At 40.4% G+C, this 23829-nt stretch overlaps 1 protein-coding gene across 1 annotated transcript in view; it reads left to right on the forward strand.

Annotated features, from left to right (window-relative positions):
- The window catches only part of UBE2K (ubiquitin conjugating enzyme E2 K), a 34996-nt gene that overhangs the window by 6735 nt on the left and 4432 nt on the right, over window positions 1-23829 (forward strand). Inside the window, exons 2-6 of the mRNA XM_083630843.1 lie at window positions 13376-13469; window positions 17205-17263; window positions 18171-18253; window positions 20042-20141; window positions 23465-23593. Coding sequence (XP_083486969.1) covers window positions 13376-13469; window positions 17205-17263; window positions 18171-18253; window positions 20042-20141; window positions 23465-23593 — 465 coding nt within the window. The remainder of the gene's footprint in view (window positions 1-13375; window positions 13470-17204; window positions 17264-18170; window positions 18254-20041; window positions 20142-23464; window positions 23594-23829) is intronic.

A 23829-nucleotide genomic window follows, 5' to 3' on the forward strand; every position in this document is an offset into this window, starting at 1 on the left:
TCAGATTGCCTGTGCCATTTCCATGGAATGTATACATACTGTAGGTTTCTGGAGCATGTTCTAGACTGGAGTATATAGCTAGGGTTCATTGTTACCCCACATCAATTGAGAACAGGGGTGGTAACCTCATGTCAAGGGCTGCATTCCCTTGGTAGTCTGTTGGCAGCATGCTAATAGTAGATGGGACAAGAGTTAAAAGTGGGAGGGCCACCCCTTTTATCTCTCTTTGCACCACCCCTTTTGAACACCCACTTTCTGCTATCCCATTTCCCCTCCTGTCCTTGTTACTCTTATGCAGTTGGGCCAAGTACTGGATGGAATTGAACTAAGGGCAGCAGGTTGCCCATCCATTCTAAAATATGCTCAAGTTTCTATTACAGGTAAATATAATAATGATGAGCTTTTAGAAAAGCTCGCCTGATGTCATTGATATTTTAAATGAGTTGATTACCTTTTTGCAAAACCAGTGTTCCCTGCAACACACTTTGAAAGCCACTTTTTTTAAAAAGTACAGTACTCTTATCACAGTAGCTAAAATCATACATTTTGTTCATTGCAACCCATGTTTATGTGTCACTAAGGGCTCACAATATTCCAACAACAAGGGTTGATACTTAGTAGAGCTTTTTATTTTATTTTTCATAAGATATGAAGGAAACACCCATATTTATAGAAAATTAATTGCAGATGGTACAGAGCCACAGATTCAGTTTTTTAATAAAAAATTGACAATATAAGCCTATGCTTGTCTACACAGTTAAAGAAGAATATACGGATATAAAAGGATGTCTGAGATAAGGATGGAACTATGTACAGTAGAGGAAGACAGGGTAATGTTCTGGAAACTGCTACAACTTAGGGGTCTAAAACTGAAACATCCTTACTTACCTTAAAATATAGTTACAACTGTTATTTTATAGTACAGGGCTACAGGGGTGTTGATATATTGCCATGTCAAATATGAAACATGCTGTTTTAAAAATATATCCTGTGTGTCGTTTGGTTTATACTAGTTTTAATTAAACATTTGTACTACTGTACTTGCCCAAAAGCTTCAGTTGTAACCACAATCCAGCAACATGTATGCAACACATCCAGGTGTGAACCTGGGCTTATTGGGTGTTCTTGCTCTCTTTTCTCTTAAGAGACTCCATACATTGATTCTCTATGGGGTTTGTGTGTGTGTGTTACACAAAACAGTTTGGAGATTCTTTCCAAACTGGTGTACCTACTGTTAGTTGCATGTGTATAGCACTTGTTGAATCAGGTACTAGTTGAATCAAGACTTTTTCTACAGTGGCTCCTCTTTTGTGGACTGTTCTCCTTAGGGAGGCTCGCCTGACACCTGCATTACATATCTTTGGTGCCAGGCAAAAACATTTCTCTTTAACCAGGTTTGGCTGATTAACATTCTATAGCTTTTTTAATGTGTTTGTGGGAGGAGGGGTTATTGGTTTGTTTTCGCTTTATTATGTATTTTATATTCTAATTTTGTATTTGTCTGTTGTGAACTGCCCTGGGATCTTCAGTTGAAGGGTGACATACAAACTTAATTAATTAATAATAATAATAATAATAATAATAATAATAGTGTAGTTGAGAAGCTTCTGTTTAATTTATTAGTGGCGTGAATAGACATAAAGAAGTGCTTTAAAGGTTTTTGATAATGGACATCACATTGGACCAATAAAGGCTATTCAAAATATTACTGGGAGTGGAGAAATGATACAGTATACTAGCAGTTGTTGTACAACGAGTGCTCAAAGCAGGTCACACCTGCTTATTTCTGATTCCAAAACCCAAATTAGTGTCCATGTTTAGACTTTGCATGAATTAGAATGATGCAAATAAGCATGATGTCCAAATGCAACAGATAAGTTTCATTGCAACAGCTCCTAAGAGGCAGTTCATAGTCTTCCTACACCTAGATTTTTGTGGGTTTAAAAGAACTAAGGTGTTTTGAAAACAGGATAAAGATCCTACTTAGTACTTCTTGGGAATTCCTCTAAGACAGTGGTTTTCAACCAGTGTGCCGTGGCACTCTGGGGTGCCTTGAATGATGGTCAGGGGTGCCAGGGGCAACACTGGCCTCTGTCCCTCTTTCCTTCCCTCCCTCCCTCTGATGCCCTCTTGTGTCTCTGCCCCACAAAGGCTTGCATAGCTGTTTGTTCCAGCAGCTCTGGCTACAAGCTTCCCAGGTGAGTGGGGCCTCTGGGGCTGGCCAGGGGGTTCTTCCCAGGCCCCTGTGGGGTTGTGTGAGGAGGCGCCTCTCTTTGGGGCAGGGAGAGCAGCTCAGAGACCAGGGGTGGCAGCCCAGAGGAGTCCCAAGGAGAGGGGAGAGGATGCTGAGGGAACACTCCACAAGGGGTGGTGTTCGAAAAGGGGTGAGGGGTTGCCAGCTCTGCAGGCAAGGGGTGACATAACTGGGCTCCTGAGCCCCAGAGGGGTGCCGCAGAAAGAATGCAGTTGGTCAAGGGAGCTGTGGATTCAAAAACGTTAAAAACTCTGCTCTAGGAATTAAACTAGTAATATTACTTTCAGCAACTTTGTTAGGCTGGTCAGTATAATTTGTGTTTGTAATATGGCTAGGAAGCATCTAACATCGGTGAGACGAGGGATAGCAGGAATTTGTGGTGTGCCTGAATAGCTTTGCTATGGTCCATAGTGATGGTGCTTAAGCTCCTGCTTCTTCTTAATCACTTTGCTGTTGCTTAAAGGTAAAGGGACCCCTGACCATTAGGTCCAGTCGTGACCGACTCTGGGGTTGCGGCGCTCATCTCGCTTTATTGGCCGAGGGAGCCGGCGTACAGCTTCCGGGTCATGTGGTCAGCATGACTAAGCCGCTTCTGGCGAACCAGAGCAGCGCACAGAAACACTGTTCACCTTCCCGCCGGAGCGGTACCTACACATCTACTTGCACTTTGACGTGCTTTCGAACTGCTAGGTTGGTAGGAGCAGGGACTGAGCAACGGGAGTTCACCCCGTCGCGGGGATTCGAACCGCCGACCTTCTGATCGGCAAGTCCTAGGCTCTGTGGTTTAACCCACAGCGCCACCCGCTGTTGCTTAGCCTATGGCTATTTGTTGTAGCACTCTCTGGTCCTGTTCAAATGTAACAGGAACCCATGGCTTGGCGTTGTGGCCAGGGATGATAGAAGCTGCAGTTCAGTCACCTTTGCAGGACCACAAGCTCCCCACACCTGATCTAGACGCATTCTAATCTGGTTTGAGACCATGTTTTGGGACCAAGGAGGACTTGATTGCCCTGAAGGATCACCTTTTTCAAGAGAAGCATGGGGGGGGCGGGGATGACCCTATTACTTCTGCTGGATCACTCTTTGCATTCTAAGACTGTCGCCCAAGGTATCCTCCTGGTTGAACTCCATGGATTCAGTATAGGAGGCAATGTACCTCAGAGGTGCTACCTAAAGAGCTGGTTTCATAGACTCGCATTGGGTGACCGTTTCTCAACCTCATAGCAGTTGTGTTGTAGAGTTGTCTGTAGAAGGGAAGTGGAGATGGTATTTGAAAGCCCCTGATGAAGGACCTGAGAGGTCTGACTCATGCTCAGTTTTTTAAAAAGAATTCTCCCCCCCCCCCCCCCGCCTAGTGACTGAAATCATTAAAGGAGACTCTTCTGATAGTGCTATACTTTTTGAAATCATGTTGTGATCAATGGGAGTATATAGCCTATACAATCTGCTTTATTTTTTTGGCATAAGTTAAGATTATCATCATCCAGTTGTTCCTGATCATGGATACTAGTTATACTTGTTTGGTCACTGGGTGTTAGGTGCTATTATTGTGTTGGTCTATGCTTTTATTCATTGTATGGTTATTTTTATGTTTTGAAGATCACTTTAATATTTTTAAGTAATCAACGGTATATAAGCATTTTAAATACATAGAACAATAATTATTTACTTCATTTTTCTCTCCTGCTTTCCTTTATATAAAGCAGTACCATGTTTTTTCAGTCTGCCCCATAAGCTGCATGCTACATGAATCTTAAAACATTATAAATTGCTTCAGAATACCTCATGAGAAGCAATTCATAAATTAAAATAATAACAATAACAAAAATACACATACGTTTTCAGAAGGTCTTTCAGAACTAGATAACTTTGTTCAGTCATTTGGGGGGTGGTACTGGGCAGCCTGGAAATAGCTGCTTACACTTTGAAGGATAATGCAAATGAATGTTTCCTGTGTTGCAGGTGAAGAAGGTAGGGATCTCCTTGTGAAATCGGGATTTTTGCATTACACTTTTAAATAAGGGCGCTCTACATTAGGGTTAGCTTTGCAGTTAGAAAGTGAACTGACATAACAAACAAACAAAATTTCAGTTTGGGTTGTTGCTGGTTTTTTGCAACTTTATCTAGCGTAAATCAGTTATTCCTGTTTGCAGCAGAAACTGGCCCTGAAGAGTCCTGATTGGTTGACCCCTTCAGTGTCACAGGGCCAGGCCTCTCTCAAACTTTCTGGAACAGTTTTTGTTTGCTTGTAAAGCACATTATTTGTGCCCTTTTTTGTATCAGTAGCATGGCAAAGTTGCAAGTAGTGAATGTTCACATTTCCCTTAATTTTAAAATTTTATTTAAAGGCAGACACCTGGCCTGTCATGAGTGGAGGGGCAAAACCAAACGACAGACTTGGTGTTCAGTTTGCTGGCCAGTATATCTGTCAAATGGTTGTGAAGGCAGGGAAGAAGCTGGCCTCAGGCTGTGGAAAGAAAAAGAACAAAAGGGCTTAGATTTTAAGTGCTTAGCTTTTTCACAGGAATAAATGCTTTAATAGTTGTGTTTCTTCACTATCTGCAAGCTTTATATTTGCTTACTTCACAATTATTATACTTTCTGTTAGGTAATTAGGGATAGTGAGCCAGTTAGGTTATTCACAAATTTATGGAAGATTGGGAAATGCCTTGGGATGTGAAAAACAGTGCATTTTTGGTTTCACCTTTTCCTTAAGCATTGGATGGCCAAAAGGAATGCAATTCTGTTTTCTTCTCCTTTTATGTACTTTATGAATCTGCTAAAGCCCATTGTCAGCTAGACTTTTCAGCTGGAAAGCCAATTGGCCTGGCCAACGAGCCTTGCGTGCCAGAAGTATTTTATAGTAATGTTGAGAGCAATACAGTTCTTGTGCTAATGTGTAAAAAGCCTGGAGGGTATAGGCTAGCTATATATAAATATCTCATTGGAGGTGGAAGACAAGGTAGCATAAATAAATAACATAGAAAATGACTTTTTAAAATAGTCACTGGAGGTGAGTGTTGACTTAAATAATGTTCTTTATAATTGCTTAACTGGTGAAGGAAAGGAGCCTATTGCAAACCAAGGCCACAGTCTCAGTGTGCTCCTGGACTTAATGCAATCTCCTTGCTTGTTCCAAGGATATAGTGGACAGCTTAGGATGTTATATACAGCTTGCGGGAGAAGAGTTTCTTAGCTTAAGCATCTCTTCCCCTTCTCCCCAAACATGCAGCATAATGGGTGAGATTTAGTGTAGTCTGAGCAGGCATCTGCTTCTCCTCCCCTGAAATCCTTCTCTGTGCCCCCCAAATCTGCTCAGGACAATTGGGGGACCCTAAAACAGAATTTGGGAGGACAGATTGCGGAGTGGGAGGAGAGAAACTGGAAATCCCATTGTGCACATGGGCAGACATTATTGGATGTCTCTCGCTATTCTAAGTCTTTTGGAATGCTGCTTCTCTGAACAATTATGTTCTAACACCTTCAGTGTATATGTGGATTCAAAATTGCAGTCCATATCTATTGCAATAACTATTGCAGCTTAGCTGGAACAGCAAAAGATTCCTGTATTGCAGGGGGCTGAACAAGATGATCCTCGTGGTCCTGTCCAACACCACAGTTCTGTGATTCTGTAGCTCCATATACCTGCTTAACTATGGTTAGTAGATACACAGTACTTTAACATTCTGTATATTGGTTAAAAATTGGAAGCATTTAGCACACAAAAGACTTGAAGGAAAATTTGTGGCACCATGTGGACATCTGAGCTAGTAAATTTTGTGATTTAATAATTTGTTGACGGTGTCAGGAGGGTCTGCCATAGTCTGCCCACAAAAAATATATTTACAGTGGTGCCTCGCAAGACGAAATTAATTCGTTCCGCAAGTTTTTTCTTCTTGCGAGTTTTTCGTCTTGCGAAGCACGGTTTCCCATAGGAATGCATTGAAAATCAATTAATGCGTTCCTATGGAGACCGCTTGCCAGGCTGGCGGTGCGGAGAAGGGCTTTTCTCCCCACCGCAAGCCTTCAGGACAGGTCCGGGAACAGAGGGGAAGGCGCGCAGCGCTTCTCCTCTGTTCCCGGACCTGTCTTGAAGACTTGCGGTGGGAGGAAGGTTTTCCTCCCCACCACCAACGTTCAGAACAGCATTCTGAACGTTGGCGGTGGGAAGGAAAACCCTCCTCCCACCGCAAGTCTTCAGGACAGCCTTCTGAAGGCTGCTGGTGGGGCGGAGAGACCTCCTCCCGCCGCCAGCCTTCGGGGGAGCCTTCCGAAGGCTGGCGGCGGGAGGAGGTCTCTCCGCCCCACCGCCAGCCTTCGGAGGAGCCTTCTGAAGGCTGGCGGCGGGAGGAGGTCTCTCCACCCCACCGCCAGCCTTCGGGGGAGCCTTCCGAAGGCTGGCGGCGGGAGGTCCGAGGACAGTGGGGAAGACGCACTGCGCTTCCCCACTGTCCTGGCCTGGAGATTTCCCTATGGGCTTTCGTCTTGCGAAGGAAGCCCATAGGGAAATTCGTTTTGCGAAGCGCCTCCAAAACGGAAAAACCCTTTCGTCTAGCGGGTTTTTCGTCTTGCGAGGCGTTCGTCTTGCGGGGCACCACTGTACTTCTCTGAAAGATGGCGCCTTAAGTCTTTGGAGACCGTAACCTTTTAGAGCAAGTTTGTAACCTGTCTTTGTGAGGTAATGAGAGTCACTAACTTTTTCTCCAGCAAGTGCATAATAGAAAACGTAAAATGTTTGCTCTGTTGTAAATGTTCATTTGTAGTGCTTTCTGCAATGAAGAACACTTGCAAACAATACTGGACATTTTCAGTCAACCCTAAATTTAACTATTAAATGAATGTCTTTCCCTTCAATGCCACTCTGAGCCCGGCCTTGGCTGGGGTATAAATTATTATTATTATTATTATTATTATTATTATTATTATCATCATCATTAATGTTATTAGTAGCTTAATTCATGCTGATAAAGATGAAATGTATCTTAATAGTGAAGCAGCAAAGTCTATTATTAATCACTGATATTGTGAATTTGCTTCACATTGAGGTATCCATTGAGGTCTAAAAATAGCTTGACTATAGCACATTTTCAGTGGCATATATTTTTCTTCCACCTTTCCTTATTTTTGAAGTTGCATTATTAGAGGGAGGTTTTGTGGCTCCTGCCAACGGTGTTGGGGGGGGGTAGTTTCTGCCCATGATAAGGAATCCTAGATCTGTAATTTCCTTACGTGTTTTAGGTTAAATGCCTACAAGTGAAATTGTTGGGAGGGAAAAGGATTGTTTAAAATGCATCTTGCATTGTTAAAAATGCATCTTGCAGTCCTGTTTAAGAATGATTTGGTTTACGAACTCTGCAAAACCGGAAATAGTGTCCCGGTTTGAGAACTTTACCTTGGTCTAAGAACAGAATCCGAACGGCGGAAGGGCACTGGCGGCGGGAGGCCTCATTGGGGAAAGCACGCTTCGGTTTAAGAATGGTTTCAGTTTAAGAACGGACTTCCGGAACGGATTAAGTTTGTAAACAAAGGTACCACTGTATAACCATTTTTTGGGATGGGTGTGTGTCCAAAAAAAAAGCATTTCATTGGATTATTTGCTAATTTTCTGAGTGCAACCAGAAATAATTCTATTTAGATGCTCTGCATATAGTACATAGAGTCTAAATATGAGCACAGCTAAAATCCCATTTCCAGTCATGGCTGTAATGCATGTTAGAAATGTGAACAAAACTTTGCGTTATATCTATATATATACAACCAACTAATATTAATGGTGTCCTAAGCTAAGAGAAAACTGTTGTATTATTTATCGTAGCTGCTACAGTTTGAGTACCATTTTCTAGTAAGTATGATCAGGTAATAAGACTTCATTGAAGGATATGAATATTTAAAACTCTGTCCTGTTTAAGCATAGGAGCCCTTTGAGAATTTCATCTCTAGACTTCAAAGTATCTCATTGGGAGTTGAATACACTACTATAACCTTGATGGGTCTTTCAAAGGAATAGTACATTCCTCCAGTTCTCCAAGGGCAGTATTTTCCATAGGTGAAATATATATTTAAGAAATGCTTACCTGTTACCTTTTGGAATCAAAAAAATCTTTGTAGTTTAGAGAATTGTATAATTGTAATACCGTCTACTAGAAGGGAGAGAGTCTTCAACCATTAACTTTTTGTCCTGCAAATAGTTTGCACCGTCATTGTTTTACAAGGTATGCATGAACTAGTATAGTTGCTTTAAAGAAGTAAGACTTGATTAACATGTTTTGAAAAACCAGTTTCCTTAGCTAAGCAGAAACTTTGCTAAGGTGAGTGGGCAGGAGTGATGTTAGAGGGCAAGGTAAGCAAAAGCAGCAGAATGTCTCCAGGCAGCAGGTGTGTGAATTGTGTAATGACTGGGTGGTCCCCATTAAATGTCATTATGGAAGCGTGGCAAGTTAAATTTTTGAGTCCCCAATAAATAAAGCTGGTTCATCAAGTCTAGTTATGTCAGGGAAAAACATATGTCTTGGCTTCATACACTTTTGTAAAGGAATTGCAAACTGAATTTACTATCTCCAAGCCATTTTCGTGTGTCTCTGTTTATAGGGAGGCTTTATCACAGTTGGTTTTGCTTTAAACTTGATATAAATTTAGAGCTGATTTTTGGAATGGAGACAACTTCATCCTAGCAGTGGATTTTTGCTAATTTGCAGCCTAATTATATGCTTTACTCAGTCCTAGTCAATGATGTGCAGTGTTAAGTTTTCCCCCAGGTCTTAAGTTCATTAGTAACAAAGAACGGATGCCAATTGAAAATACAGTATTAGGCAAGCTTGGTAGTTTAAATGTTTTTAGCTTTGCGTACTAAATTCAAGTAAAATAAACATGTTAAATTAGATTTCACTTTAGGGCATCAAAAAAAGTTTCACTGCAGATTACCCTAATTTCCCAGTTAATTTTTCTCACAAAGCATACATCCATGGCAGCATAAGACCCACTGCTCCTTCCTGTGCCATCAGAGAATTTGAGAAGTCCAAGACAATATGAAAAGATTCCATTCTGCAGTTCCTGCCAGCGTTGAACCCTGGATTGATGGTGTCATATAGATGAATGATGACACAGGCTTCTCCTGCATGGTTTGGAGTGTATCATGTTCTCTTGGCAGTATAGGAAGTGGGTGGGGGGGGGGAATGTAAAGAACACCTGGACTGTTAAGTCCAGTCAAAGGTGACTATGGGGTTGTGGCGCTCATCTCAATTTCAGGCCGAGGGAGCCGGCGTTTGTCCACAGACAGCTTTCCGGGTCATGTGGCCAGCATGACTAAACTGCTTCTGGCTCAACGGAACACCGTGATGGAAACCAGAGTGCACGAAAATGCTGTGTACCTTCCCACCACAGCAGTACCTATTTATCTACTTGCACTGGCATGCTTTCGAACTGCTAGGTTGGCAGGAGCTGGGACAGAGCAACGGGAGCTCATTCCACCACAGGGATTCGAACCACCAAATTTCTGATCTGCAAGCCCAAGATCACAGCACCAGAGCACACACCGAAACCACCGTGGCAACTTAAAATGTGCCATTCAAGATAACTCTCACTGGGGTCAAGAAGTGTTGCTTCTAAGTAAGATTTGATAGTAAAGTGCGAAAGAGAGATGGTGGCTTTCTTGCCATAGGTTCAGCTGCTATCACTGCGAGGTGATCAAGGGGGAGAAGGGAGATCCAGATAATCTTCACTGGGAGGTAGCAGTGAAGACACGAGGCACCTTATAAGCAAGCAGGCGGTCATCAGCTAGGACCCACTACGGGTGTCAGCAACCCATGTTGGAAATTGCTAGCCCAGATGTGTGGAACCTGTGGCCCTCCAGATGTTGCTGGACACGCAATTCCCATCAGCCCCATCCATCTTGTGGCCAGTGGTCAGGGATGATGGGAGTTTTTGTTTGGCAACCGTGTGCTTGCGTAATCCTGACCAGGATTTCCCGTCTCCCACTCTTACCTCCCAACTGTTACTGGTAAGGACATCTATCTTCTCAAAACTGCCTCGCCAGATGTACTGTCTAGAATTGGGCATTAAAATACTTTAAAAAGACTGTTGGTTGGCTAAAAGAATTGATTGAAGCCTTAATATTATGCGAGCAAAGATATTAATCATCAGCATGTTTGATACTTAATGCTAATTACAAAAAAAAAAAATAGCTGTCATTAGGCATCCTAAAGAAGCAGTGGATTTTATTTATTGTGCCTTCCTTTAAGGCACTCCCGTTTTATTCTCAACAGCCCTGTGAGTTATCTTTAAGCTGAGTGCGTGTGGCCAGCCCAAGCTTGCTTAACAAACTTAATGGCTGAGTGACCATTTAAATCTTAGTCCAGTCCCATAAGGCAAAACAACCTCTTCAACTGATGACTTGCTGTGTTCCTTTTTGGAACTCTGTTCCTATTTGAAGATGTCTGCAAGTGTTGGCAAGAGAAGCCTTGTGACTTCTCTGGGGCTATAGAGGCAAGCTGTCCTCATTCCTGCTCTTACTAACAGGTGACTCCATAATGAAATGACTTGAGCAATCATCTCTGTGGAAAGTGGGCCCATTCTGCTCATGCTGCAGAATACTGAGTTCTTACAAGAAGTGTCCCGTCCATGCACGTAACAGTATATGAACAGCTTAGTTTTCATTATGTGCCTTGGACCTTTTCCTGGGCCAGTCTGTGTAATGACTCATCTCTTAGGCCAGTTTAGATGCCAATCTTGGTGCATTCAGTGCATGTTGTCACAGCCACGCTGTCCACACACTCTACGGTAACTTAAGCCTTAGTGTCTATAACTGAAATGATACACGTTCTTCCCCTGTTTACCTCTGCCTGGTGGTGCAGCTAGTCTCGTCTTGAGGCTAAAATCCAGGCTGTCATAGCCAGTAGTGGGGAGCAAGTGACCATCCAGACCAGGGTTTGAAATTAGCAGGGCGCCAGGCGCATTTTGCACCTAAAGATTCTCTGTTTGCGAGCACCTCAAAAAGTCTGGGCGCCATTTTGTGTGTGACACTTAAGGATTACTGAAATTATGTGCTTTGAAGCCTGGAAGTATGTGTTAAGGATAGACAATATGTTAAGGAGCTTAACAATAAAGAGTAGATTGTTTTGAAAACTGAAGTACGGTACTAATATTTTTATTGTAAACGCCAAATTAAGCATGTCTTAACAATTTTTGCTAAAAATGTGATATTGACAATGTGTCACTTATGCGAATTGCGTATTGGTTCATGCTTATCAAAATAATAAATAAAAAGTGTTGCCGGCACACACCCCCCAACCCAGGTCCCAGAAACCATTTGGCTCCTAGCTTTTCTATCCCAGTTTAGGAAGATTTTTTAATCTGGGGTGGTTTGGCATCTCCATGTTTACAGATTCTCATACATCTTATCACATATATTAAACTTTTCTACAGCAAAATGGTATTTGTTCGTAGTGTGTCTAGCATCAGGGCAGCAGAATCAAACTCTCTGATTCCTACTAGAATGTGAAACTGCATTTGCTCAGAATATTTCTTTTCTTTTTATCAGGGTCGGCAAACTGTTTTGGGTTTGTTTGTTTTTCTGTAATGTATCAGGAATGTAGAAGCAATTAATAAGGCATAGAGTAACATGGGGAGAGATTTTGTGTTCTTCAGAGCGGAATTCATACAAAAGTAATACTGTTAAGGCTGGGGTCAAAATTTGCTTGGTTGCACCACCTGCCTCTACTTCCTCTGTGGTCTCCCTGTGTCAAATTATAGATAGTATGCTAAGTCATCTGGGTAGGGACTTTTGTATCTGTAAATCACTATGCACATTGATGGAAATATATATATATTGAGAGAGAGAGAGAGAGAGAGAGAGTGTGTAAGCTGCCATTTCCTACACAATAGTCTTGGAACATCTGATAATATTTGGCTGTGGCTCAATAATACATGGCTTAGTTGGTGACATTTGACATATCAAATTGATCAGCAATACATATTTTACCATCCTGCTTGCAAATTTTCTTCCTAAACCCCCTTAAGTCTACAGAAAAGTACACTGATCCCCAAAGGTATTGTGGCAGTGTGTAGTTGTTAAATCCTGAGAACACTTGGCATCCTTTTTTAAAAGTAACTTGCTTATCCTCATGGTTGCTGTACTTATTTAAGACACATGGATGTTTCAAACACAAATCTTACTTTAATCTCATCAGATTATTGGTATGCTGTTTGCCATAGGTTCTTTCTTTCCTGCTTCCTTTCTGTTCCCTACTTTCCCGTCCACCTTTGCTGGTAGTGATATATAAAATAGTAGAGAGATGGATGCTCTTCAGAGTGTGGGAGGATGTGGCTGAACAGGAACTGTCCGCTTTTGCCAAGTGTATTCAAAGCCAGTGGTAGTTCAATAGTTGTCATTGCCACATTTATATTTCTTGGTTAACTCTGTAATTAAACGACATCCTCATCATTCTAGACCTGCTTTTCTCAACCTTGGTTCCCCATATACTGTTGGACTACAATTCCTATCATCCCTAGCTAGCAGGACCAGTGGTCAGGGATGATGGGAGTTGCAGTTCAACAACATATGGGGACCCAAGGTTAAGAAAGGCTGGTCTAGACTCTAGAAATTTGCCTTAGAATTAGGCTTTTAATCTGCTTTGGAACGTATTTACATTGTTTGAAAACTAATGATCATGGAGAGAAAAAATGTGCCATCCATTGTTAATTGGATTGCTTCTAATGTCTATTTTTGTGGTTTAATAAATATGCAGTACGCATATAATCTAAGTACTCACTTGGCAATTTAAATATCAAAATGTCTGCGCCCAGTTAGATTACTTAAATCCCATTGACTTGAGTGAGATTTAAGCAGTTTAACTATGAGCAGATTTGGAGCCCTAGTCTAATTAAAAAATGTTGCTGGACCTGCTCCATGCTCTTAATGTGTCTAATCCCAAACATACTTCGACCACTACATAAATATGATCTTGGAATTGTTAAATACTGGGGTTATGTGGCTTCCAGTGTGACTCTATGCACTGACTATTACAGCAAAACTGCTATCCGATTTTTTTATCTCTATAAATTTAAGAAAAAAGAATACAGTACATATTAGCATCTGATTGTAATTTTTCTGTTTTTATTTTTAAGACAAGCAAAAATCAAATTAAAGTAGATCTTGTAGATGAAAATTTTACAGAACTAAGAGGAGAAATAGCAGGACCTCCGGACACACCATATGAAGGCAAGTAATATTTTTTTGTATAAGCCATAGTACATTTACACGTCTTATCACTTGAAGCTAAAGTTTATGAGAAATTGTATTGTGGCCCATCTTGAAGCCTGTTATTGAACTACATTTTTTTTAGTGCAGTCACATAAGATAAATAAAGATTGCTTCTTTGTTTGTAGCATATATCTGTTCAAGCTAGTTTGTGCACATAGTATTTTAGAAAACTTTGAGCTGCACTTTTGCAGGAGTTGGTAATGACTTGTGTGTTTGATCTGATAGAAATGCATGAATATTTTTAGCTGAACATAATTTATTGTACAGACACCTTGGAAGTAGTAGTGCAATTGGGGCGGGATGGGGGGGGGCTAAGAGTTCCATATTAATGATACAGTGACCTGCTTTCATAAACATTTGACACTGAATAATGCCCAGTAAGAGGAAGTAGAATGTGCAAGCATTTTTAAGGACCAGGTTTTCAGACCTTAAAGTTATAATTCAGCTGCTTGACAGGTCTTTCAGCTTACCTCCTCCCATCCCCTTCTCTTGTCCCTCTTGACGGAGAGTAGTAAATTAATTCCAAGCAGTTGGTGGGTATCTGTTGACAATGTAAAAAGTTGAAGTGTACTCTCGGGACCTGTCTCTTTTGCTTATGTTAGCTACATAAAGCGCCATGTGATAGGTTAAGAATGAAACAAATAATTACAATCTGTGGCTTTTGAAAAATATGGAGACCACCAAATATTTAGTACTGTGAGTTAATGTATACCAGGGATTGTCAACCTGGTTCATAACCACCCACTAGTGGGCGTTTCAGGATTCTAGGTGGGCGGTAGGGGGTTCTACAGCACAAGCTGAATCCTCCTTCCATCGAGCACTGGTGGGCGGTAAGGAAATTTTACCATCAAGAAAGATGCATTAGTGGGCGGTAGGTATAAAAAGGTTAACTACCCCTGGTATAGACTGTTACCTTTCAGGGGTGCTTCAACTTGTTAAAAACAAATGCACAAGTTTCCTCCTTCACTGAAGTGAGCTTTCAGTAAGTAGTGAATCACTAAAGAACATTTGTGCATAGGATGGATATATAAAGAAGCAAGATACACATGCATATGTCTAAGGTGGTACACATGATGTGTAGCACCTTAGACACATGATGCTGATGACAGGCATCTGTCCGTGAATCAAGGAAGGAAGAAATCCCATCCCTCCCCAAATCTGCATCAGGGTGTTGTGGACCCTCCAGAGCAGTTTGGAGGGATGTAAGGATATGAGAAATTGCCCAAAAATGCTTGCTTCTCCATTCTGCAGATGTATGTCTGCCATCATTGGGGGGGAGGGGGAGATAAGATGCCACTCATTATTTCTTGTAATACAATTGTTTTAAAAAGCCAATTTCATCACCCATGCTTTGAAGTTGGCTTGTTTTTGAAACTGAGCTTAGTTAATGTTAAGCCACGATCCTTGGTTTGGACAAAATGGGAATGTGTGGTGTGGCTTACTAAATAAAAGAGCAGAATCTTCCGACGTCATCCTTCTGGCCATATGGGAGGGAGAACATGCAAGCTCAGTTCACTGTGGTTCATGCATGTCACAATAAACCATAGTTTATCATGAAATCCAAATGTGGCTGCCATCTCTCCCAGAAGAACAGTCCTTACATTACAAATCCCAGGACCCTCGAGTTATGTTGAAAAGTGCTTATTCCAATAAGTCACAGAGTGAGAGACCTTTTGTATACTGTGTGTTGAAACTGAAATTCTCCACTCCCAAGCTACTTTAGAGAGGCTTCTGGGAATCTTAAACTGCTAACTCAAAATCTTTGATTTCCAAACTGCATGTATTAATAAGTTTTTATCTCTCTTCATTCTTGCCTTCTAGTATAGTTATAGGACACTATCCAGTCCTCTAGTCTCATTTTACACCACAAATGCAGCTCCTTCAGTCTAGAGTTTGTTCTGCCTTTTCAGTTTGAATCTGCCCTACTTAAACATAGGAATCCAAAATTGGGCACAGTGTTCTTGTCATGGGTACATCATTTCTTCCACTTGAACTACTGTGCTTACTACCTTTTAAGCAAATGTGTGTTTGCTGCCTTTGCAGTTACATTACTTTCCTGCATGGTCCTCTTGCCACTGACAAAGATTTCTCGATCTTTCTTAATGTCTGATGAGTTCTCATTCAAGAGCAAAAATGTTTGTTAACAGCTCCCAAATGCATGACCTTACGCTTCTTAACTTTCCATTCATTTTGCATAACTTGTGCAGTTAAGAATTGGGTGTCATCCAATAATTTTATCAGTGTTCCTACTTCCCTCCCTAGAGCTGCTAGTGAAATCACTGAGCAGAAGGCACCCCAAGACTCATCTTAAGGAGGGGACGGAGTTTCCTTCAACTTAAAAGTTTGCCTTTTGCCTTAACAATTTGCCTTTGCCTGTCTTAGTCGATATTGGTGTATGTTTTTTCATTCCATGTTACAAAATAGCCACACTAGACACTTTAGTTAATATTCATAACAACTGGAATGGCTGGCAAAATTCCCCCAAGGTGAGCTTATTAATGTCCCTGGCATTTTCATAATCTGAGTTGGAGGAGAATTCTTTGCTTCTCTCTCTGTCTGGGCATCCCAGAGGCCTTGCCACCGTCCCCTGACTGCTGTTAGCAACTATATGCTGGTAGGCTAGAGAGGATAGTCTCTTCCCTTCCCCTTTCCCTTCCTCCCTCCCTCCTCCTTTTCTCTTTCTGGAATGTGAAAAAGTGACACATATGCCTGGAGCCCATAGGAATTGCAGCTTTCCTAAGGGTGATAACAGTTTGCATCCCCCTTTCTCTGTGCATTGCTGCTGCTGCTTCAACCAACTCTGCGTGCCAGAGAAGGGGAGATATTGTGCCAGGAGAGAAGGTGGCAGTGAGGGCTTCTGGGGACAAGGAGTGCAGCCAGGTACAGGTGGAGGGGTTTGTATTTTTGAACCTCAGATTCTCAGGAAAAAAATATCCACCCCCTACCTTTCTTTCCCAGAAGAACTTAAATTCTTTCCAGGTTAATCCAAAGCAGATTTGAGAGACCATGCCCATCTCTAGTATCTTCTCTTTCCAAAAGGCCCGTTATTTTGAATAAGAAAATGTGTATGGGAATCATCGGTTGTTTGTGTTTTGCTATGTTGCTGTTTAGGCGTATGGTCTCACAAGGGCTGCTGTTTCATTGAAATGAGTGAGGCATGCCATGTGTCGGTGGCTCGATCAACAAGAAAATAGGGGAACTGACAGGATTTATTACCTTCTCTAAAGCTGTATCTGATTGTTCTTCACAAAGAATAAAGAGGAAAATTCCCCACCCCGGGAGTTTAAAAAGCATGTTATTGTTATATATTGTTTTTAGTGTGAAGTTCTATCATGTCATTGTTATTGATTGTTTGTAAGCTGCTTTGGGGTTCGTTTGAATGAAAAGCAGCATGGTTGATAAAGCAAATCAATTAAATAAAAAATAGTGAGATGGCAAGGACAGGGAAATACAAGGTGAGTTGGAATAAATGTGGAAGAGTTTTGGTACAATTGCTGTTGAAAAAGACCTGTTGCACATAGGAATGTAAAAGCTACAAGTCTTTTTATTAGGATTGCTTCTGTCTGAAAGTAAATGAGCTGTTAACTTATTTTGTTAAGACAAAAAGTTAAAATGCCATTTGATTCCCTTATTCAGTCTTTTGGTAAAATACTGCTGGCAAAGTGTATAATATTTGTGTGTTGGCTTTTGCAGGAGGAAGATATCAACTAGAAATAAAAATTCCAGAAACGTATCCATTTAATCCCCCAAAGGTACAGTGAGCATAAATTCTTGTGAATAATTCTCTAGAATGTTTCTGTGTAGTACGTGTTTTGTTATGCAGTGCTATTACCCCCCAGACCTTTCTGGATCGACACAGAAACAACAGTCATTCACCCCTCATCATTTTATGTCAATAGTCCCTGGTCACAAAATATTACACAGCTGGCAAAGCAATGATGGAACTTTTTAAAACAAAACTGCCTTCAACATAACCTTGTTGTGAACAGCTTTGTTCAACCAATGTGAAGGCAGTAACTGTTAGATCTAGGTTGAATTGTATATATATTTATTAATATATATGTTTTAGTATAATAGAAATATTACGCATACTTTTTAAGCTTCAGGGTGTCACAAGACTCTTTGGTTTTGCTACAGCAGACTAACACAGTTACCCGTCTGAAAATTGCTTTAAGGATGCATCTTCATTCCTTGTGTTTATCTACTCACTTGGTAGCCATAGATAACCAGGAATTCCACGCAGGCAGGTAACAAAGGGATGGATTTCTCTGTCATCTGTTTACTTTTATATATGGTCATTTTATAAACTATTCTGCTAAGAGGTATCACATCAGATTGCTGTGGGGGCTCACCCAAGAAAATGTTCTCCATGCCAGAAGAAACACTGCATTTCAATAAGTACAAAACTATCATATTTTGGTGTTTTTTTATCTCAGAAATCTTGATCATCAATATTATGGAGAAATATTTTTTCATGTGGCGAAGAATCCAGTCATGTGAGCCCCCACCTGCATTCTGCTGTGGTGGAGCTCAGGTTTACCTTTATCATCATATATTGCCATTTGTGAAAACAGTTGAAGGTTTGCCCATTAAAATATGTAGAGGTTGTCTTGAATACTTAGCAGCTAATTGAATAGAATTTTTTGTTTTATGTTATAGGTGCGGTTTATCACAAAAATATGGCATCCTAATATTAGCTCAGTCACTGGGGCTATTTGCTTGGATATCCTAAAAGATCAATGGTAATGTTGTGCATTAAGTTCTTGAAGAACCTCCAGATAATTGGACAATCGTCTGTTTACAAATGTAGTAAAACTGAATTATTGTTTGTTGAGTGAAGTTCTTGACAATGGATTATTGATTTAATGAGTATGCCACTGTTCATCTGAAGATCAGAGGGCAGTTGGATGGATGGAACACAATGGATGGAAAAATCATTTTCATTCTCTACTTATATTTTTCATAGGAATTAGAAATATAATCTGCATTAACTGTTTCCTAATTTATATTGCTTTACTTTAAACTTAGTAATACTATACTATGGTTTGACAGTTTAGAATGCCCCCCTACATCTTTTTTACGGCACCTCTTGGTTTTTGTTAACCATAGTTTGCTGTGACATCTGCATTGACACACTATGGCTTGCATCCAAACCATGGTTTCTGGTCTGTCATAGTTTGATGATTTGAACGGCAAACTATGGTTAGCAAAAAGGAGGAAGTGAATGAGGGAAGCATGAAAGGGGTGCAAATGTGTGACTGCTCCCCTTCATTACACCACTGAGCTGTTTTTACTTACGAATTTAGAAAACTGGATGACTTTTCCAATTAGGAGTGCTCTGTACAGCAGTGTTAGCCATAGGTGATCGCTGAGTTTTTACTGCTTTTTAGACTTTTCTGTTTCTTACTAAGAACAGTAATTGGAGGCTAGATTCCCCCATGTGATCTTCAGCTCTGTTCTGGAGGGTCCCCCCAACTCTCTGGAGTCAACACTCAGGGCACAGTGGGGACCACAGGGAGGAATTGGTAAAAATTGCCTCCTCTCTTCTGTTAGTTGAGACATTCTTGTTGATGTTGTTTAGTCATGTCCAGCTCTTTGTGACCCCGTGGACCAGAGCACACCAGGCACTCCTGTCTTCCACTGCCTCCTGCAGTTTGGTCAAACTCATGCTGGTAGCTTTGAGAACCCTGTCCAACCATCTCGTCCTCTGTCGTCTCCTTCTCCTTGTGCCCTCCATCTTTCCCAACATCAGGGTCTTTTCCAGGGAGTCTTCGTCTCATGAGGTGGCCAAAGTATAGGAGTCTCAGCTTCAGGATCTGTCCTTCCAGTGAGCACTCAGGGCTGATTTCCTTAAGAATGGATCGGTTTGATCTTCTTGCAGTCCATGGGACTCTCAAGAGTCTCCTCCAGCACCATAATTCAAAAGCATCAATTCTTCGGCAATCAGCCTTCTTTATGGTCCAGCTCTCACTTCCATACATCACTACTGGGAAAACCATAGCTTTAAGGGTCTCCAAAGTGCTTTTACAGCATTAGTGGACAGATGGAATAGCTGTAGATTTAGGATTTGCTCTCCTTGAGGCATTAGACCTGTGCCTGAAATATATCACTTCAGACTGAATATGGGGCTCATGTGGTTGAAAATTAGGTATCAGGGAGGATTCTACCCAAGTTGTGTTTTTTTTTAATGTGGGGAATGTGCTGTCTGCCTCTCACGCACACACAAGGGCACATTCCCTCATGTGAGCCCCCAACCTAAAGGCTGAAGTAGTATAGCTCAGACACAGGTTTATCATCTCAGTGAGAACTTTGCCATCATTTTAGCCTTAATGTCAATTAGTTAGTGTGATTGATGCAAACTGTGGCAAATGAGTGGCCCAGGCATTCTCCTCTGGTTGAGTGGTACAATTAATGCATGGCAGGGAAAGATGATTTTAAATAACAGAGTTGAAATTATCCTCAAGGCATTGCAATCGGATTTTTGTGTGTGGATAATAATGTGAATTTTATTATTTCTGATTTATTCTTAGGGCTGCAGCAATGACTCTTCGGACAGTGTTGTTATCCCTGCAAGCTCTCTTGGCAGCTGCGGAACCTGATGACCCCCAGGATGCAGTAGTGGCAAATCAGGTATGATGCTTAGGAAAACTCTATTTCTCTCTCTTCATAATGCTTTTCTCTCTTCAGAAGTACACTGACAGCTCCCAGATTTTGAGTTTTAATTAAATCTGTAGGACACAGGCTAGTGAAATACTTATTTGCTCTCTGAGAACTCAGAAAATGCAGAATTGGTGCAGTTCCTAAAATAGGACCTATTATAGCATAAACCTTTGTGAATTATTATTACTATTACTATTATTATTATTATTATTATTATTATTATTATTATTACTTAGGAGTATGTGCAGTGTCAACAACTCTCAGCAAAACAAACATTTTGCCCACCTTGATAAATAAAAAGAAAATACTCCGTGTATGTCTGGTTTTATATATTAAATTACCAAAGCCAGACTAAACGTATTTCCTTCTGCAGTGTCGGATGGCAGGTTGAGAGGAGTTCCCTAACAGGACAGACTTTGCTCGTGTGCTCAAGACTTCGATTCCATAAAACATATTTTGTTTTTTTTAGGTTTTTTTTAGGTTTTTTTAAAAAGATATTTATTGAAGTTTTACAAAAACATAAGTTTACAAAATGAAAAAGGTCATATAAAAAGAAAAAGATACAAAAAAGAGAACATAGAAAAATACATGAAAAAGAAAAAAGAGGAATAAAAATACAAACTACAAAAGACAAATAGCTAAAAAAGAATTAAAAACAAATCCGTTTTTTGTAACTTTGAACTCATTAGCTTATTTCCTTGGCCTCCTCACACCTCCACTTTTTGTATTCCCATTTAAATAATCAAGTCAGCAAATCCTTACCCTCTTTCGTTTATCTTAACTCTGTATCTTAACATATTATAACTCTATATTTTCATCCATTATCAATTCATTTTTGCAACTTTGTTGCTAATGCCACTTATTTTCAATCCAACATCATTTTAACATTCATTAATTTTACAGTATTTCTGAAGATAGTCTTTAAATTTCTTCCAGTCTTCTTCCACCAACTCTTCTCCCAGGTCTCGGATTCTGCCAGTCATTTCCTCCAATTCCATATAATCCGTCACCTTCATCTGCCACTCTTCCAGGGTGGGTAGCTCTTGTGTCTTCCAATACTTTGCAATAAGTATTCTTGCTGCTGTTGTTGCATACATAAAGAAAGTTCTATCCTTCTTTGGCACCAATTGGCCGACTATGCCCAGGAGAAAGGCCTCTGGTTTCTACAGGAAGGTATATTTAAATACCTTTTTCATGTCATTATAGATCATCTCCCAGAAAGCCTTAATCTTTGGGCACGTCCACCAAAGGTGAAAGAATGTACCTTCATTTTCTTTACATTTCCAACATTTATTATCGGGCAAATGATAAATTTTTGCAAGCTTGACTGGTGTCATGTACCACCTGTACATCATTTTCATAATATTCTCTCTTAAGGCATTACATGCCGTAAATTTCATACCGGTGGTCCACAACTGTTCCCAATCAGCAAACATAATGTTATAACCAATATCTTGTGCCCATTTAATCATAGCAGATTTAACCGTTTCATCCTGCGTATTCCATTTTAACAGCAAGTTATACATTCTTGAAAGTATCTTAGTTTTGGGATCTAACAGTTCTGTTTCCAATTTTGATTTTTCCACCTGGAAGCCAATTTTTTTGTCCAAATTATAGGCCTCTCTTATTTGATAATAATGAAGCCAGTCTCGCACATTATCTTTTAATTTCTCAAAACGCTAATTTCAGTTTGTCCCCTTCTTGTTCCAATATTTCCCAATATTTCGGCCATTTGACCTCCATATTGAGTTTTTTCTGAGCCTTCGCTTCCATTGGTGACAACCACCTTGGGGTTTTATTTTCCAGTAAATCTTTGTATCTTATCCAGACATTAAACAATGCTTTCCTGACAATATGGTTTTTAAATGCTTTATGTGCTTTAACCTTGTCGTACCACAAATATGCATGCCAACCAAAAACATTGTTAAATCCTTCTAGATCCAAAATGTCTGTGTTCTCAAGAAGCAGCCAGTCTTTCAACCAGCAGAATGCTGCTGATTCATAGTAAAGTTTAAGGTCTGGCAGGGCAAATCCACCTCTTTCCTTTGCATCAGTTAATATTTTAATTTTATTCTAGGCTTCTTGCCCTGCCAGACAAATCTGGAAATGTCTCTCTGCCACTTCTTGAAACAGTCCATCTTGTCCAATATTTGCAATGATTGAAACAAAAATAACATTTTTGGCAATACATTCATCTTTATAGCTGCAATTCGACCCAACAAGGAAAGCTTCAAATTTGACCATATTTCCAAGTCTTTTTTCACTTCTATCCAACATTTCTCATAGTTATCTTTAAATAAGTTTAAGTTCTTAGCAGTCATATTAACCCCCAAATATTTTACTTTCTTAACTAATGTTAACATAAAACATATTTTGTTGCACTGTGCAAAATATGAGCAAGCCAGGGCTGAACTGATATTACTCTTGCTGGTACCTTTCCCAGGAAAATCAGAGGCTCACTATGTCAGGTTTCTATTGGAAGACCGGACAAATGCTAGAACATTAGCAGTGGCCAAGTTTTTATCGGTGGTTGCAAGAACCAATGATCCCTATATTCTGAACAAAATGCTTGTTTAACCTGGAGGTAGGCTGTATGAATTGTGTATTGCTTTGAAACGATTTGTTGGGTCTCTGGACCGTAATAAAGGTTGATGATGATGATGATTTTAAATCAACTGATAGTTGTTTTTGCTCACTTCTGGCATTGGGCCAGTTACCGGCTCTCAGCCTGGCTACAAAAGGGGACATGGTGCTTGTATCATAGACATCAATTTTTGGTTCCTTCAACCAGAGTGAGGCCAGCTGGTTGTTATAGCTCTTCAATAGATGTATACAAAAGTTTTCATGTTGTTCATAGAGTTACTGAATCAAATTTATAAAATCAAAGCACACACATGGACACACACTAACTACCGTATATAAAAGTGGCAGGAATATTGTCTTGTTTAAAAGGTCTCTGTATGAAGAGGAAAGAAGCCTGTCATTGTTGCACCATTGGCAATCATCTTCATTGCTTTTAATTCTAACCAATTCTGCTTTGAATAAGAGTTTCTGTCAGCAATAAATGTATTTTAGAAAGGCAGTTGCACTGTGTTCTCGCCTACCTGTGGTTCTTTGGAGTCTTAAGGTATATTTAATCATCAATTGCAATTATTCAGTGACAAAACATCTCAGACCATTAGGCATGTATATCCCAGATTGGATGCCAAAGTAAGCCAGACAGTGCAGTCTGAATGCAAAAATTCTTGAATTTGGACAGTTGTGTGACTTAATTTTTTTCCTTTTTGCTATAGTACAAACAAAATCCAGAAATGTTTAAACAGACAGCTCGACTTTGGGCACACGTGTATGCTGGAGCACCAGTTTCTAGTCCAGAATACACCAAAAAGATAGAAAACCTTTGTGCTATGGGCTTTGATAGGGTGAGTATTGGTGACTCTTATGAAAGTGATAAACCACAGCGTGTCTATCCTTCTCTACGCAGCAACATAACTTTGGGTACAAGGCATACTCTTTGCTTACTTGGGTAGAAGCTTCTCTTAGATTATCTGTGTATTATGCCTTGATTAACAGCTTTTTCACTACTTCCGAAGCTCAAGGAAATCCGTTCAACGCCTGATTTTCTGTTAAGTAACTGACTTTAATTTAGCCATGGTCA

Source organism: Podarcis filfolensis (assembly GCF_964270895.1).
Source record: "Podarcis filfolensis genome assembly, chromosome: 9".
Taxonomy (NCBI): domain Eukaryota; kingdom Metazoa; phylum Chordata; class Lepidosauria; order Squamata; family Lacertidae; genus Podarcis; species Podarcis filfolensis.